Here is a 16924-nt window from a genome sequence, read left to right as displayed (position 1 = left end):
TCTTACTTAAACACGGTAACTTATTTTTAAATATCTGTAGTGGCCAGTTCCATAATATTGTATATACAAATATTGAAAACTGGATAGACAAAAAATAAACAGGAATTAATAATTATTAGAAATTTATTAAATAAATGTTGACTTCCTTATGTTATTCACATCACAGACATGTTTCGACTTTAAAAATAAATAACATTACAATTTACACACATGCCAATCGTAATTTAATAGCTACATAATGAAAAAGTGACTATAAAAACAGACCAAGATTTAAAAATAAATGATCAAAATCTTATTAAATATAGTAGTATAGTATGTTCAAAAGTTCTTGCTTCTGAAGTAAGAATCATATTAATTTACAGGGTATTACAAAATACCTATATGTATTCATATTATACATACGATGTAGTAAGATTTGGTCTAAGTAGTAAGTTTCAAGACTTCTAAAAAGTAGTCATCAGTCGCGAGTTTTAATAATAATAAAAGATTCACATAAAAGTTACCGTATCTTACCACTTCATGTGTTTAATGGTGTGTGTTACATCCTGTATAAATTTAATTTAATTTAATATCTATATGTAAGTATTAAAAAAATATATGCAAGCGAAATGTGATGATCGTATCGTCTAATATTATGGCACAACTTAAGATTATTTCCTCAATTCAATAATATAACTACTATGTAATGTCAGAAAAACATTAACTCAAATTTTGTTCCAAGACACATCCTTCTTATTATAATTTCTTAAAGGTTCTCTATATGAGTATTAAATGCCTGTATAAGACAGTAGGTCAAATCTAAAAAAGAAAAAATGTAATTCAGCAAAACAATTATCCTCAAAATTATGAAAAAGATTTGCAAGATTGTGGCAAAATATATCTAGAACTAAAGGTAATATAGCTGATCTATACCGCAACTCTCCCACCCGACAAAAACAGTTCATTAAAAAGTAAACTTTATGGCGTCTTCTGTAGACATACTTTGCATTGACAACATGAGCTGTAAGCGAACCGATAGCGAGGAGTCCGCTACTTTGTGGACAATATGTAATGTATATCTACAGTCGAGGTTATAAAGCTCAAATTTCAACGAGCATAATTTTGCCAGGTAGGCGCTGTCGTTCAAATCTGCTACGAACTAACTCAGTCTTAAAGTTGTTATTGTTTTGCATCCGTGACGTGTGCGGTCCCACCGGTCAAAGATGTTGGCCTCAGGAATCTCCTTCGCTGATGTCTCATTTCGTTCACAGCTGGAACATAAAATATAATTTAATGAACATGAAGGGCAATATTTTTTAATTTTAAGTTTTCTTTCGAATAATGACTATATTTCACTCTAATCCATTGAAAAAACCCATTACATGGATTAGCTTCCAATTTTTGTTCCAGTCAGATCCGGGAGTTGTATCTAGGGAGGTTGACTTCATGTGAAAAAAATCATTGTTTAGATTGTCTTAGGTGTTCGGGTATCTCCATGCCATAAATAATATAAAACTTTATTATATATTGTGTAGTCGTTTTTATCTTCTTTCGAAAAGTAACCTAGGTATATCACGTAATGATGTACCTATCTTACTAACTGGTGAAAGAATTTTGGAAATCGGTTAAGTAGTTCTGAAGATTATTACATATACTCGTAAACTTACAAAAACATCCTCTTTATAATATTATCAGTGTGATTGTTTGTTCATATGTAGATATTGACAATGTAGATGTAGATAATGTAGATAAATTAAAGGTGGGTGAAGGAATTGATGAACATACATTACTCACTTCTATTCTTGTCTCTGCAATATTCTCCTCGTTTCGTAATAGCTCGTGCTTCAAACCATTTCTTTTACTGAAACAAAAACAATTCACGTAAGTATATTTAATCAACAATATTCAAACACATTACAATTTTTTTCAAGCTAGAGTACACAACGTTTGAAATTATGAGTTTTATTAGAAAAACTTTTACACGCGATTTTTTATTTGCATCAAAGAAAAAAAAGTAAACAAGAAATCGTTATAAAGGGGAGAAATAATCATATATGTATTTTTACAACGTAAAGGAATACGTTTTTCCACAGTTTTAAATGTATATTTTTGATTGATTACAAGATAGCTACCTACATACACAGGAACCGAAGCAAAATTGTAATTGTACATAATGTTATGTGTGCTCAAGGACTACATTTCTGAAGACTGGTTGGATTAGCTGAAGTACTAGATTATTAAATGCGGTAATTAGACCGGGTTCCAGTGATGTAATGCTATTAAATAATATTTCATTATTTTCATTTTGAACGGTTTACAGGATTTATTATAGTATATTTTGGATTTTTCTGAAACTGTGTTTGATATTTTTTATAGGAATTAGAAATTAATGGTACATCATGTCATGAATAACACGTCAACAACGATTGAGACAGACTTTCATTTCCTGCTCGATATATTTTATAATGATTATTTTTTTTACTTAGAAATATTTCTAAGATCAGTAAATTATTAAGGTTATTTTTCCTAAAAAAAATAACATACAATCAAAAGACGCTATTCATTTCTTATTGAGTAGCTTCAATAAGTAATAAAATGAATGGGCAACACTCAACGGCCCACACTAACTGTAGGAAGATATATCTAAGTGAAGCTAGAGTTTCTATAGACCCGTTTGACTGCACATTCACCAGCGAGCTGACCGCCTCCCACGCGCCGCTGCCTCAGTATTAAGTTACCCCAACAATGGGCTTCCAGGACCGGATTATGCAGGGAGGAATAGACCATTGCCTAGAGGCCCCGCGTCGATTAGACGCCCCGGGCGTGCACGAAAAATTTTCATCAAATTTAAAAGCGAGTTTCTTGACGGTGGGAGTTCGTTCCATTGCTATTTTTTTTCAATCGAAAAAGTTGTAGGTACATTTGCCCGATTGGATAAAATTTTTGCTGTAAGCATGTTCATGAGGAGCTAAGTATATGTCAGGCGATTCTGTTAAAGCTATTTATTATATATCTCGTTATGTTTTTTTATTTTTTTATTTATCGTGTGACAAAAGTTGGTTACTGTTACAATTTGCTTCAATGGTAGACAGGGCCCCTTGAATTGGACTGCCTAGGGGCCATGACACGGTTAATAAGGCCCTGTTTGCAGGGCCGGAGTGAGGGAAGCCACGTAAATAAAATACTTTATTTTGACGCCCGTTGAGTTCTCGCCCACACTTTAATAGCCCTGGCGAATCGTTGCCGCGCGTGTATTTTAAGAATTTCCATTCAGTAGCTTTTTGTTGTATTTTGTATTTCATGGCTTAGAATTTTTATGGGCTGCTCACGTTTCATAGTCTCGATTTGTTTATAGACCAGCTATTGCATTGAAAGCCTACGCCATATTACATCCAATCTATAGTTGGCACAGAAAGGTAGGGTCAAGTTTTTAATGGGTAGACTATAAATAGTATTCGATTACAAAGCATACTGTTGTATTTATAAATAACGAATATACAAGGAATTGTATATTATGGAACGACGCGACGTCCGTAAGTATATTATAAGCACGAGTATACATTGAAAATCTTGAGAATCATAAAACTGGGTAAGTAGTTGGCAGATCGGAGAAGATAATCGAAGTTGGATTGAGCGTGTTAGTAGAAAACTTAGTTTTAATTAAAATGACCTTTCTCTCATTGCAGCGTCCTTGAGGCTTATTGTTTCTATTTAAATGAAAACACCTAGGTAGAAATAAATTATTTGATTTGAATGGGGTAGCTAATAAGTATATACATATTATTGTGAAAACTTATTACTTATGAGTTATTTGGAAGTGAAAAAAGATATGGTTGAGGTCTGAGTACGTTCCGGGTGAAATAGTCTAAAGCGCTGTTATTAGCGAGACTGTTTGTCTGATTGGGACCCAGTGCTAAAATGTATTTTGTTTTGAGAAGAAGTCAGTGATACTCACAGGTATATCCTCCTCCACACCACCACTCCGATGTAGCCGAGACAGACGATGGTGCAAGTGATGACCACCATGATGCCCGCTGCAGTGCCCACGGGCTCTCCGCGGCTGGAGTACCGCGCACGCATGGAGTCTTTGCGGACTGTGGCGCTTGGCGCTGGAACACGGGATAAGAAATATTAGCTGTGTCGTAGTATCTCCGTAAACTGCCACCTTATGGTTTCTGGCTCTAGGTTCGATAGTGCGCAAAATACGCAAGCAGCTTCATATGTTTTCTAATCTCAGTAGAGATTGTGGTGCTTGCTTTGAACTTTAGCATCTGTGCTATGTTTTATACGTACCTATATAAACTATAGGTAGAATTCTAGACACGTTATTTATCAAATTCGGCGTTGTTAACTTAAAATTAAATTACCTTGCTTGGCAGTAAGTACCTTAGCTTTTTTTAAAAAAACTTTACAAACAGTTTCGGAGATAAATATTATATGATATGCGTCTTGGTTTGTGGTTTGCTCTGTGGCTCGTGCGGTAACAAGTAGGTACGCAGTGATATCAACCGATGCAAATGCTGTTATCCAATTGGCCTTGAAGTAGGTACATTACTACGTTAAAATTAATACAAGAAAGATGAGCGTATCATTGTTAATTTGTGAAAGCTTGTTGCAATCATGGTTTAACATGTTTAACATTGAAAGTATTTCTATTCTAGTATTGAAGTAATTCGCCATAATTGCTGTCATTGTAGCAGAATCATAATATTTATACAGGTTGGAACCTATACCGACGTACCTTGCAAAGTTTCCACCTGAGAGTCGGGCGCGCTTGGCACGTCCACTCGGGAATCCTCGGCATCTTCCGGAAATACGGGCAGGTCCACGTGACTCTGATCGTCATCTCGGGAATGCAGCATGTCGAATACTTCAGACCTGTAGCACACACGAGACCTTACTCATTCACTTCACTCATGAGAAGACTCGAAATGTAGGTACTTAAATCACATTGAAAATCTAGATTCGTCAATACTTCCATACAAATATTATAAAGAAAAAGGTTTGTAATTTTGTTTGTAATGAATAAACTCAAAACTACTAGGCCGATTTTGATGAAATTTGGCACAGAGATAGACGAAACCTACCTTTCCCTCTTCTTCACATTATTAGTAGGACTAAAGTTTTTTTTTCAGAAGTTCGGACGTTAGATTCCAGTCACTGAAACTTGAACTAATTCTAAGTGGCTGCTCATATGGTTTATGCAACCTCCTATCAATAGCAGAGAACAGATCATATAATAACATATAATGCGCTTGTAACAGGGCCTTTCCGGCAACTTTCTAACATTACTGAGGTACTAATTGGCTAGATTGATTTTCCTCTCGTCAGATTTAGTTTCGCACTTATTTCGCAGAAATTCAAAAGTTTCTAATGATTCATTCAGTACAGACATGGCTGCTACGCAAGCTCCCAATTAGACCCGGTTACCGGGACTTGGAGTTCTATGTGAAGTACAGGCATATTGCGTAACTGCGTGGTCCAATTAAAGCTGACATTTCACGAACGACATAGCTCCAAAGAGACTCGATAAATACTGGTATATCAAAAAATAGTATAATCAACAAATGTTGATTATACTATTTGTTGATATGTAACTTCTCAGGCCCCAAACACAGAGACAGTGACGTTAGTGAGTGAAGACACACTAGTCTTCTATTAGTAATAGTTTTATTTTATATTGAGTGTTTTTGTCATTAGCAAGTTGTAGATTAGCTGGGTCCAAGCCTGCTGCGGTCTCAAAATCTTTTGTGGATTTAAAGTGTCTATTCCAGAATTTAATAGTTTAATGAATTACCCGTTTATTAAATTGCAAAAGAAATACAATCAATACATCGCGCATGAAGAGCAGGTTGTGCCAGTATTTTCACTGAAGTAGTTGATTTTAGTTAAAACTTATAAAAGGTAAGTGAAAATGGACACATTGTGGTATCCTATATTTTGATGAAATGAATACCTATTAAATATAATGGTTAACATTATTATGGAGACACCTAACTATAAGTAACAAAATAACAACCTCTAGAAGGCGTAGCATGGCGTTATTGTTAACGCAGCATGCGCATGCGCATGACCAGACTGTCACGACTGAACAGTACCAAGTCTAGTGTCTTTCATTATCGTGACACGGTAAGTAGGTAAATGCATGGTTAGGCAAGCTAAGTCTAGCCAATCAGCAGTGAAATCGAATGATACATTGAATTTATACCCTGACCAATATAAAGGGTATTCCATATTGAGCAACAGATAAAGATAAGATAGGATGCTACAGCCACCCAGAGTTGAAAATTACGTATATCCAGAACTAATTTATGACTTTTATTATAAGCGGTGGTGGTCCAGTGGTAAGGTAAAGATACCCACTGTGATCCGAAAGGTCCCAAGTTTGAATCCTATTTGTGCCACAAAAGTTTATATACCAATCTGACTCATGTACGTATTACCCAGGAAATTCACAATACACTTATAACACGACCCTTAGCCGTGAGGTATACGATTTTACTATCTTTAAGAACAAAATAGGGAACAAAGAACTTTCTATATTTTTTCAACGACGTCATTCGATTGTGGAAAATGTTAGAAAGATACGACTGGAATAGCAGTAGAAGTAGAACAAATGTGACATACTTGCTGACGCCATCTTTGTTATCAACGAGAAGTTTGAGCAGAGTAGCATTGGCCTCCAGGGTTTTGTACCGACTGTTGTCTTCTACCTCCCGCATCAAGCTGGGCGGCGTACTATCTTCCATTTGTCTGTCCTGTATTGAGCTCTGGCCGTTGCATGACGCGATCCCTGTAACAAAGCCCGATTATTACTGTTAATAATTCCTTTTTTAGTTCTTAACTACGCTATCTACTCGACCCTTCGGCTAAATTTCATATTTTGCAGAAAAAAATGCAGAAAAATTACATTTTAAATGCAAAGTTGCCACTATTTTCATCTGTTTATTTCAAGACTTCCTGTAAAAGTTGTTAAGACTTAAACAAAGGTTTTTCCTTTAATACATTTTGAATTAGATCGTGTCTCTATACCTATTTATATTTCATAAAGTTACATTCTTTAACTGAGTAGTAGAATAAGCTAACGAATTTATGCAAATTAGAATATAAAATGTCGTGCTTTACTGTGACCGCGGGAAAGTTAACACGATGAACCGTTACGGCCAATCCCGCGACTGTTTACCAATGTACTACATGGGCTTTGAAGAACTACAGACACCAACTTATCAGCAAGCAAACAGTCTTCAACCCACACACTTTGTATTGTAGGTCGGCCTGAAGTTTGAGCTAACGTGTGCTTAACGGTTCATAAACCAGTTATCGGCTATACGTAAGCCCAGACGAGAGTTAATTCGTATTACTTTTGGGTATGACTCATTGGTGGACTCATTGATTTGCTTGGAGATAGTCTGCTAACCGCTATTCCTAGTGAAAGTAGGGATTAATCATTCACACTTCAGTTCAGTTTGCAGAACATCAATTTATTAATTTCCCCGTTGAAGCTGAGAGAAACGCGCTTCCAAGAGACAAAATTTTGCCTATGGTGGATTTGGACAAGTTGGTCGCATTCTCGCGGTTGTACAAACAAATTAATGAAACATTTCCAAACAAAGAAATCACAAAAAAATCCTTTAAATACAAATAAGAAGTGAGTGTAACTTGTGATGATTAAGATGTTCCCATGGATCCCGATCGCGATAAGAACGCTAAAAAATGAACCTGTTTCTTGCACCTGTCCGACAACCCGACAGACAAAAAAGGAGCGAGATATTTTTATCATGTTGGTTCATTTGATAATGTTACGTAGATCCAAAAGGCGACGTGTCAACAATTCTCCGTAGACCAAGAGCTCAAGTAATTACCGCTAATTTGGTTGTCAAAGCCAAGAGTGATGTGTGATATCAGTCGGTTAATTGTGTTAAACATTACCTCCGAAGGTATTTTCCTTAGAAGGCTTGATTTACTCCATGACATTGTTTTGCATTCATTCGGTTGTTTGCATAGGAGAGATTGGGAAAGCGTGAGTGAAATATTAAATTCGAATTTCTTTGGCGCCACGTGAATTATTATGCTGTCGTTTTGTTGTTGTTTGTTTAGTCGCATCTATTTAAATTTCTGACATTACGAGTGATATAGAGTCTGGCCATGTTGTAGCGATGGTTTCATCACGCGAATGAATATATAAAAATAAGATTTGGGTAAATCTATTTCATATAGTCGTAGATAAAAATTACAATACAATATTTAAGGATTTATTAAAGTCATATATTTAAAGTCTGTGGCAAGTAGTCACATACAACACTAGTGAACTAAACTTTCCACCAATGTGCAGGTTTCACGATGTTTTTCGGATACATGAGTTAGATTGATATACAAACTCATGTGGAACGAGTAAGGTTCGAACCTGGGATCTTTCGGTCACAGGCGGACGGTCTATTGTGTGTTGTGTAATTGTGAGTCGTCCAACAAAAAGCTTTAATTTTATTGGATCATTATAATTATCTAGTATAGTAGTATATATATAGAGTTTTACAAATCTGTAATTTGTTATTTCTTCCCTTTTGTAATAAAAAATGTTCCACTTAACTCCATCTCCGCATGCCATCTGCCGGAAGGGCCGGCGCAACCATTTCCGCAGTATTTTTTCATTGTATAGGTATATAGGTACCTACCTACAGATTACCTACATGTAACCTTCCTTTGTTTATTTAATGTTTTCCATTCGTAACATGGTTAGCAGTCAGACTTACTAATTCATTTGAATTTGTCACAAAAACAGTAAAAGCGTAAATCAAATTATTGTGGTACATGGTATGGAACTTTTGGATCCACTTTGAATCTTTATTTAATATAAGAAGATAAAGTAGTTCTGTCGCTTTTGACAGTATACAATTATGTGTGGCCATTGTGGTTTGTTTATAGATCATTTTATATAGATAGTGTAGAATCTATTTAGTTCATGTCGGATAAAATATTTTGGTAATTTTAACTCCGTGTTCACATCGTGGGTGGATAGAGTAATCTAAATTTTGACATTTAAACATCAATATGTTGCGGGCGAATCCGCGGGCAAAACCTAGTATGTCAATACATACTATCTTTTGTCCGCGGATTCGCCCGCGTGAATTTATCTACGAAAGCGGAACAAAGTTTCACAGTTTCACAGTTTCTCAGTTTATGTTTGAACGGAGTTCTTTAACTAATTGTATACCAAATTTCATCAAAATCGGTTCAGCGCTTTTATAATATTAGTATGAAAGTATGGATTTCCAGTTGGTTGCTTCTAATCATAGAATTTCACGGACACTCAACAAATAATTTATTATCAAATGTAAGTAGTATACTTACATAAATAGGTGACTTTTACGTATTTATTTACTTGTACCGAAATATTCCAAATGTGAGTAGGTGTCTAGTTCAAATTGGTTAAGTGCCTTGTTATCTCCTAACGACCAGCGTCCCAATTCGAAGTGGACAACGAAACGACGATAGTTTGGGCTTACCTTCAAATACATAGGGATTTGAGATATTGAAAATACTTATGGATTTGTAATTTTCTTCGATTTGTTGATAAATTCGTATAATAGGAAATGCTTATAATAGGTCTTACAAATACTTACCTATCCTACCCTCAGTGAAACAATTAGTAAGTATGGACCGTATGGACCCTGACGGGTGCAGCAATCGATAAGGTGCAGACTTGTTATGAAAAATAAAGTTAAAGAAACCGAAGACATGCTAGGTAATTACATTGATGTACCTTTTACATTACTGATATTGAAATTAGTTTTCAGATAATCAAATCTAAGTATTAAAAATTCAGCTCTACACATGTTCTACCTTATTATTTAAAAAAATAGGAAATGAGTGCTTAAGTACCTTACATCAGACACTATAAGAACAAAACAGTAAATCTTTACAAAAAAACAACCTTCGTGTTACAACAATCCAATGATTAATTTTTCTACAGAAACAGCTCGCTTCTTGTTTTTGTTTGATAAGTAGGTATTTATCTAACAGAAACGCCGTGACCTCGGGGAGTTAGAAATTGTATTTCAAATTAAAATTGTATTGGTTTCATAGCAGTTAGGTATGATGGATCAAAGTTTTCGTAAATTGTTTTATTTTGTATATTCAATGATTCAATCATTAGGTAGCTAGGTATTTTTTAAAAAATATTTCTTTTTACCGCCAAAACATTTAAAATTTGTTATAAACAAATATAGATTATAAATAACGTAGGTACGCCTTATTTACGCTGTCTTCGAAAACCCAAGATTTATATGTGCACTCAATATGAGTAGGTATTTCATATTATATGTACAGGTCCTTCAGAAAGAAATAATATATATGAAAGAAAATATTATTTGCACAAATTAACGTTAAACGAAAATGGTTCAAGCATTTTTCAAAAGTTTTCTGTTATTTTCTGTAACAAATATTACGTATGTATATGGCAACTTCCAGTTTCAATATCTTTAGTCATCTATAGGTACCTAGATAAGTACCATCTGTGACTCAATAATTAACAAATACCTACCTTTCAAATGAATGTTCCTTTTTACTTATGGATCTGTTTACACTAGTCTGAATCACCTCATGTAGTAGGATATTAGTTAAGTAAATAGCTCTGCAGCATATATCTACGTACTCACTTCATTTAATTCCGTTTATGTACTTAAAACAGATTCAATTGTTTAATGTAAACATCAGTGAAAATAGCAATAGGGTCAATTAATTTGCTCAAAATATGTTATAAATACCACAGACATCTAAATCTGTGTTAAATACGATTCAGTTTGGTTTTTGTAAAAACAAAAATGTAAATTTAAAGTCAATGACCTAAGAAAAGTTCCTCAAGAACCGACTAAGTGAACACGCATATCAAGTTTTAATTAAGTTGTATTTAAACGCATTCGCAGTGCGTTTGAAGGTTTCTTGACACAATGCCTGACTGTGAGAAATCATGTCTTTTTGTATTGAGTTCGTTACCCTTTTAAGATAGACGGACGCCTTCATTACTAGTTAGTACCAACTTAGCTGATTCTTATTAAAGCTTCGAGCTATAACGACATGTTTGCTGTACGAGCTCTCTCTATCATTTTCGCGTGTTTTAGGTTATATTTATTCATAGCTGTGACGCCCAGTGTTCGCGTAAAAAATATATGATTTTATTACCGACTCCCTGCCCGAAATCAGTCCTCTTTGGGGATGCGATTGTTGCCTGTCATCTATTAAGGCTATGTGTCCCTTAGTCGCCTCGTACGATATCCAAGGGAATATGGAATGGTTCTATTCTAGGGACCACACGACACATTTTGTATGAATGAATGAGTATAAATATTATGGAACTTTCTGAAGGGTTAGTGCGGGTATGCATTTCACTTATCACTATCGAATCGATTCGACATGAGACGCAGCGAACCAATCACATTGCAGTGTGATTGTCGTAGCGTCACAATGGCGCACTGTGTTTGGTTCGCTGCGTCTCACTTCGAATCGATTCGATGGTGAGAAGTGAAATGAAAACCCGCACTAACCCCTCTGATCATCAATGACACGAATACTGTCGCGGTGGTATCATCTGATGACGATATGTAAAGTCGATATTTCCCAAGTATCAGATCAAGAAAGGTCACTCTAAGGTAAATGAGTAATATTAGCTACTCATTCATTCACGGCCATGCTATGAATCATTATGTAAATACACTACGCTGCGTACGACAGACAGACAGTAGTTGTTGAAGGCTCCAAGATCACATAAAAGGAATATTTACATAAGTTTCCATATAGTATTATATTGTATGGCCAAAGATATTTCGGTAACTATGATCACCCACGCAAACGGACGCGGTTTTTTCTGAAGAAATATACAATGGAGATATAATCTATATAAGTTATTATTTGACGATAGTTCAATATTGAATCTTTTATAATTTTTCTAAACGATACATGCATAAAGATAAGCAATATTAACTTTTCGACTATAGATACGGTGGAATGCTTTTGTAAATATTACAAATAAATTTCCGTCAAGTTAACATACGTGCAAGTTTTATTGACTTGAACTAAATTCTACATTATTAGAGTATTTTAGGTTATCTAAATGTGTTGCGTGCGGACCACCTTATCATACGAATATTATTTTCGAAAGGCCTACGTGTTTGTTTATGACATATTTCTTACCTAGAGCTGTGACGATGATCAAACACCAGCGAAGGTACTGCGCCATTTCATCACATGTACCTGAAAATGAGTATAAATATGAAGCTATTACGGGAGCGAAGCCGCAGGAAGCAGAAATCAATTTTATCAAATTCCGTCTAGTAGATTTTGCGTAATTGAGTAAAAAATGCCCGCACTCACATCAAACTCTCGTTTCTAAAAAACTTGTCAATTTATATGTATGTAAGTAATTCTCTTCAATAAGTACTAGTGAAGTGTAACTCTGAAGTGTATGTGTACAATGTGACACGTATTATCGGTGTCTGTTATAAAAAATACCCCTTTTAAATTATGCAAATTTTAATCCATACATTTACTGGCGCGTTTATTATAAATTAACATAAACGTTGGTTTCCACGTTATTTTTAAATATAGCTACCTACGTTCTCTACTCATGAATTATGTATTTGTATCGAAGCTAGTTATTAATAAACATTAGGCTTTTTATTAAACATTGGGCATTGCTTTGTGAATGTAAATAATTTATCAACGGACTTGTTTGCAAAGTAGATATTAATGGAAAAGGTATGCTTTATTAGAATAGAATTAACAAGTCTTTATCAGCTCATGTCTGCCGACTTTAAAATTAAAATGTTCAAATCGCTCAAATGAAATAATCGTCAGAAAATAAGGGAATCTCATCCAATATTAGAGTAAATCAATACAATAGAAACAAATAATCAAACAAATAACAATTTGGTCCTACGAAATCCAACTGACCACAACAATTTCAGATTTATTTACGTAGTTTTATGTTATTTGAAGTAGTAGACGTTGAGTATCATGCAGACATTTAATTTATCTAGAGGAGAGTAGGTATTATAAGAAACTTATACCTATCTAAAACTTGAAAGAGAAGTTTGGTTTATGCATCAGAAAATATCAATCACAATGACAGACATAAAAAGTAAAGATTTTTTAAAGTATTGAAATTGTATTTGAAAAAAATGCACGGTTCTTGCACTGCCCTCGGCTGTACCTAATCGCACGTCCTTATCTCAGTGGTCAGACAGTAGTTGATAACAGTTCCATCATAGTATATCCATTGTTCTGTGCAAATAATTGGATATTTCGCAGCTCTTCTTAGGGAGACATTGTTGTTTATGTCTGTTTGCATTGCGAAATGTATAAACATACCTACCTACTACCTACAAGTTTCATTTGGAAGACACTCTGATAGGATAGCAGTTTTCATTTACCGTTCAAGACTTCGTTTTTCAGGGTTCTCTCAGAATTAAGGATCCAAACTTCCTAAAGGATCAAGTCAAGACCCTTTCTAGTGTGTTTACGCTGCATTATTTCCTAAGGTGCATTTATGCAGTCTCTACTAATTTTTTAAAATAATTATTCGAAAGCTGTTAATAATGTATATGCAAATATTACTTACGTTCCGGCTGAATATATCAAAACAATTCCAATAAACGCCGCTAGGGCCACTAGACACAGCGAAAACTTTCGCGGCGTAAAACTAGAAACCAGTCTCGTCGCAATACTATAAATACCGGCTGATCGAGTCTGTTGTCCGGTTATCACTTTTTTTTAATCGGGCTTCGAAACGCCCGCTGCGTAGGTCGAGCGGCCGAGGACTGTGAGTGCCACTGGGCCGCCATCGGTGCTTGCGCAGCGTCGCAGGAGGATCACCGCTGACCTCATGGAAGCAGGAAACCTTTGATTGTTGGATGCGGCACGAAGATCTGTTCTTTGAACGCGTTCGATGAGTCAGTTCTTTGTGAAGCTACCGCTTTTTTTTTATCTTAAATTCAACAAATATCTGTGAAAAGAAATGACTCAACGACTGACGCCTTATTTGTTATCACGCCTTATATATATATATATATATATATATATATATATATATATATATATATATATATATATATATATATATATATAACTTTACCACTGCGCTACCGAGGTCGTCAAAATGCTATGTTGGAATAAGTTTTTGACTCAGCTGATAAATAAAGTTTTAGGGTTGATGAAGCTTAGTTTTGTGATGAGGTTTTTAACAATTAAACCAAAAGTAAATTGAAATTTGAAAATTAGGAAAATTTTGTAAGATGATCGATGCATTTTATTTCACAAAAAATTAATTGCAAGGTGAGTAAATAATCATTTTACGGTACTTAGTAATAATATAATAGATATAGGTGCGTTAATGTTACATGTATCAGTATGTAGCGTCATATATTTTCGCGATAGCCTCTCAATCATCACATTTATATAATGATTTAAAAACCGTTAATATCAAAAAGCCATTTCAGAGCCGACCTTTGTGCTCGCAGATTCTTTGTTCAAACAGGGAGCTTCACACTACTGCCGGTTTTGAGAGATATTTGCACGGAATTCAACGATTGCCACTACCTTCATCTAACTCCACGCTGATCCCAATTCTGATATCACGTTCTATTGCAGAATCAGCTTGCGCTTGTTTCGAACATCGTTTGAGGAGAAGGCAATGTATGTGTTGTACGACAATAGTGTAGTGGTGCTGATTGTCATCTGGTGCATTGGTCGTTGCATTCTCGCCTGCAGGACTGGGACGCGGCCGCTGACCCGACACATGCGGATGCATAAATAGACTGTATGTGGTATTGTTTTAATAATACTGCGATTAACTTATAAAATAATTATAAAAATATTAATTAAAAATGGCGTCTGCCCTAAAATTGGAGCAATCCATATCCTCTCGTGAATGTACGAGTACATATTATGAAGCAACTAATAATTATTAATTTGGAAACCAGTATAACCAAATGTAAATTAATGCTTAGGAACTACATATTAACTGAGTAAATTTGTAATGAGTTGTGACTCGCCTTACCACGTATAAACCTATATAGGTTTTTGTTGGTAGTGCTTGTATTTTTCATATAAATTATTGTAACATAAATAAATAAAAATAAAAAAAACTAAGAGACAAAATAGTCTTGGCAGCTAGGCAAGACTATAGGTAGCATTTGCAAGGAGGGTTGACATCAGCTATGCCGGTTGTAAAATCACAACGGAACTTTGCGGGGTGCGGGTTAAGTTAGTATTAACCTACAGATAAATAGAATGTGGAAATTGAATAAAGATATACTCCTGAAAGATTATGTTGTCTGCTCTTGTAGGTATGTATGTTTGTGCATGTATATTTATGAGTTGCTCTTAGATTAGGGACTTTTCTGTATTCTGAGAGTCGACAGCACATATCCTAAACAAATTCATTGCATACTCGGCCCTATCACCGCTATAGGATAACTTGAGATGATTGTACCATAACCAAAACGATTTAGAACTTCATATCCGCGGGCTGTGCTTTGCTTATATTGAAATATCTTTACCTATCAAAAAATCTTTATAAAAGTACTAAATTTCAGTGTGTCAACATGGCATCTTCATTATAATACGAAATACTTAAAAATTGTTGTTTAATATGTTAATTGTGATGTAAGAAATAAATACGTACAAGAAATTAAAAAAAAAAGTAAAATATAGAAAATATGGCTAATAAAAAAATACGATGATGTGAAAAGTAGTCGTTGGTATATATATGAAATGGTCAGAAAATCTTATGCTATGCATAATATCCCGGCGTTTGAACATTTCTGTATACAATGGTATCGAAAAAATGCTTCGAAAATACTGACGACGAAGATGAATTACCAACAATTGATTGCAGAGAAATTCGACGAATAATATGTTCTTTAGCAGCTAAAGACCGCCTGTTGTCCGAGAGAGAGAGGCGGTTGAATGAAAAGTTATGCGAGTTGCAGTGTTGCAACGGGCCTATAATTAATTGTAGGGGAATTGAACAAAAAGTAGCAGTTAGTTTAGCTGAAAAGGAACAGGAGTTATTAAAGAAAGAGAGACAAATAAATCAAAAACTCAATAAATTACGGTGTCGACAGGATCTCGCAGTTAAAAAGCAGTTGCAGGCGGCAGCAAAATTAAAAATTGCTAGGAAACAACTTTTTACTGTGCTTGAAGCTAAAGAGAAGGTGGAAAAGTGCTGTAATAAAAAAAGAAAGCAACATATTGAAGTTAAAGAGAAGGTGGAAAAGTGCTGTAATAAAAAGAGAAAGCAAAATAAAAAGAAAAAGAGAAAACATAGTAAGGAGAAACGAAGTTTTACCTCAAAGATATTTCATTGCCTGTTGAAGCCAACGAGAAATAGTAAGAAAGGAAAAGCTAAAGTGATATCATTTTTCAAATATTTGGTAGGGAAACCATGTCCTTGTATGCAGCCTGGGACAAATAAAAGATTGGGTCCTTTTAGTCAAAGGTTACTTGGAGTTTTACCATGTGGATGTGTACCACATTGGTCATCAAGGCGCCCCGTGGCGCACAGGAGCCGCTGGTCTGCTGCCGCGGGGGACTGCTACCTGATGACCCTGAGAAACCCCCCACATCCGTGGCTGTACCATCGCTGGCCTATGTTTTATCCTCACTATTTGAGCTTACGCCACCAGTGGAGGAACCTGGGTTACGTACTATTATTCTTGGCTGGCATTGTCTTCTGGACACCTTTATTACTTTGTTTGTACTTATGCATATGCATCTGCTGTTCTGACTGTCATTAAATGTTTATTTATTGCTCCTTGCACTATTTTTTTTCTGTGTTCTACTATCCAGTTCAGTCGATTACTTAGGCTTGAGGTTTTTGTTTGGTCAGCATTATTTTCTATCAAGTTATATATTCTGATCCTGCTGAAAATTCCATAACACTACTCAAGTG

The 16924-nt window shown here is 35.1% G+C and overlaps 2 protein-coding genes across 4 annotated transcripts; one reads left to right on the top strand and one right to left on the bottom strand.

Annotated features, from left to right (window-relative positions):
• Window positions 1–108: 108 nt before the first annotated feature.
• LOC128671595 (uncharacterized) lies at window positions 109–13789 on the bottom strand. Of its 2 annotated transcripts, none has more exons than XM_053748232.1 (7): window positions 13592–13789; window positions 12166–12225; window positions 6607–6772; window positions 4721–4857; window positions 3935–4088; window positions 1765–1840; window positions 109–1250 (listed from the first exon to the last, which is right to left on the bottom strand). In XM_053748232.1, exons 2-7 carry the CDS (start codon window positions 12209–12211, stop codon window positions 1245–1247), a joined length of 585 nt encoding a protein of 194 aa, XP_053604207.1. In that variant the 5' UTR covers window positions 12212–12225; window positions 13592–13789; the 3' UTR covers window positions 109–1244. The 2 variants fall into 2 exon arrangements, with proteins under 2 accessions (XP_053604207.1, XP_053604208.1); XM_053748233.1 differs by having other exon boundaries at window positions 1774–1840.
• An 865-nt stretch (window positions 13790–14654) lies between these two features.
• LOC128671591 (uncharacterized) lies at window positions 14655–16792 on the top strand. 2 transcript variants are annotated; one of them, XM_053748225.1, is made up of 3 exons: window positions 14655–14788; window positions 15567–16187; window positions 16242–16792. In XM_053748225.1, the coding sequence occupies exons 2-3, from the start codon at window positions 15804–15806 to the stop codon at window positions 16767–16769; spliced, it is 912 nt and encodes a 303-aa protein (XP_053604200.1). In that variant the 5' UTR covers window positions 14655–14788; window positions 15567–15803; the 3' UTR covers window positions 16770–16792. The 2 variants fall into 2 exon arrangements, with proteins under 2 accessions (XP_053604200.1, XP_053604199.1); XM_053748224.1 differs by having other exon boundaries at window positions 15567–16792.
• Window positions 16793–16924: the final 132 nt, after the last annotated feature.

This window comes from Plodia interpunctella, chromosome 7 (genome assembly GCF_027563975.2).
Source record: "Plodia interpunctella isolate USDA-ARS_2022_Savannah chromosome 7, ilPloInte3.2, whole genome shotgun sequence".
Taxonomy (NCBI): Eukaryota; Metazoa; Arthropoda; class Insecta; order Lepidoptera; family Pyralidae; genus Plodia; species Plodia interpunctella.
The sequence above is the reverse complement of the archived record's forward strand: the minus strand, read 5'-3'. Positions and strand labels throughout refer to the sequence as shown.

Excerpts from the sequence above, each read along its gene's own strand:
- LOC128671595 (XM_053748232.1), bottom strand. The coding sequence starts at position 12,211 with ATGGCGCAGTACCTTCGCTGGTGTTTGATCATCGTCACAGCTCTAG. Across the intron at positions 4,089-4,720 it reads TCAGGTGGAAACTTTGCAAG|CGCCAAGCGCCACAGTCCGC; the intron begins GTACGTCGGTAT and ends CCCGTGTTCCAG. Across the intron at positions 1,841-3,934 it reads GTGTGGAGGAGGATATACCT|TAAAAGAAATGGTTTGAAGC; the intron begins GTGAGTATCACT and ends TTTTTGTTTCAG.
- LOC128671591 (XM_053748224.1), top strand. The coding sequence starts at position 15,804 with ATGGTATCGAAAAAATGCTTCGAAAATACTGACGACGAAGATGAATTA.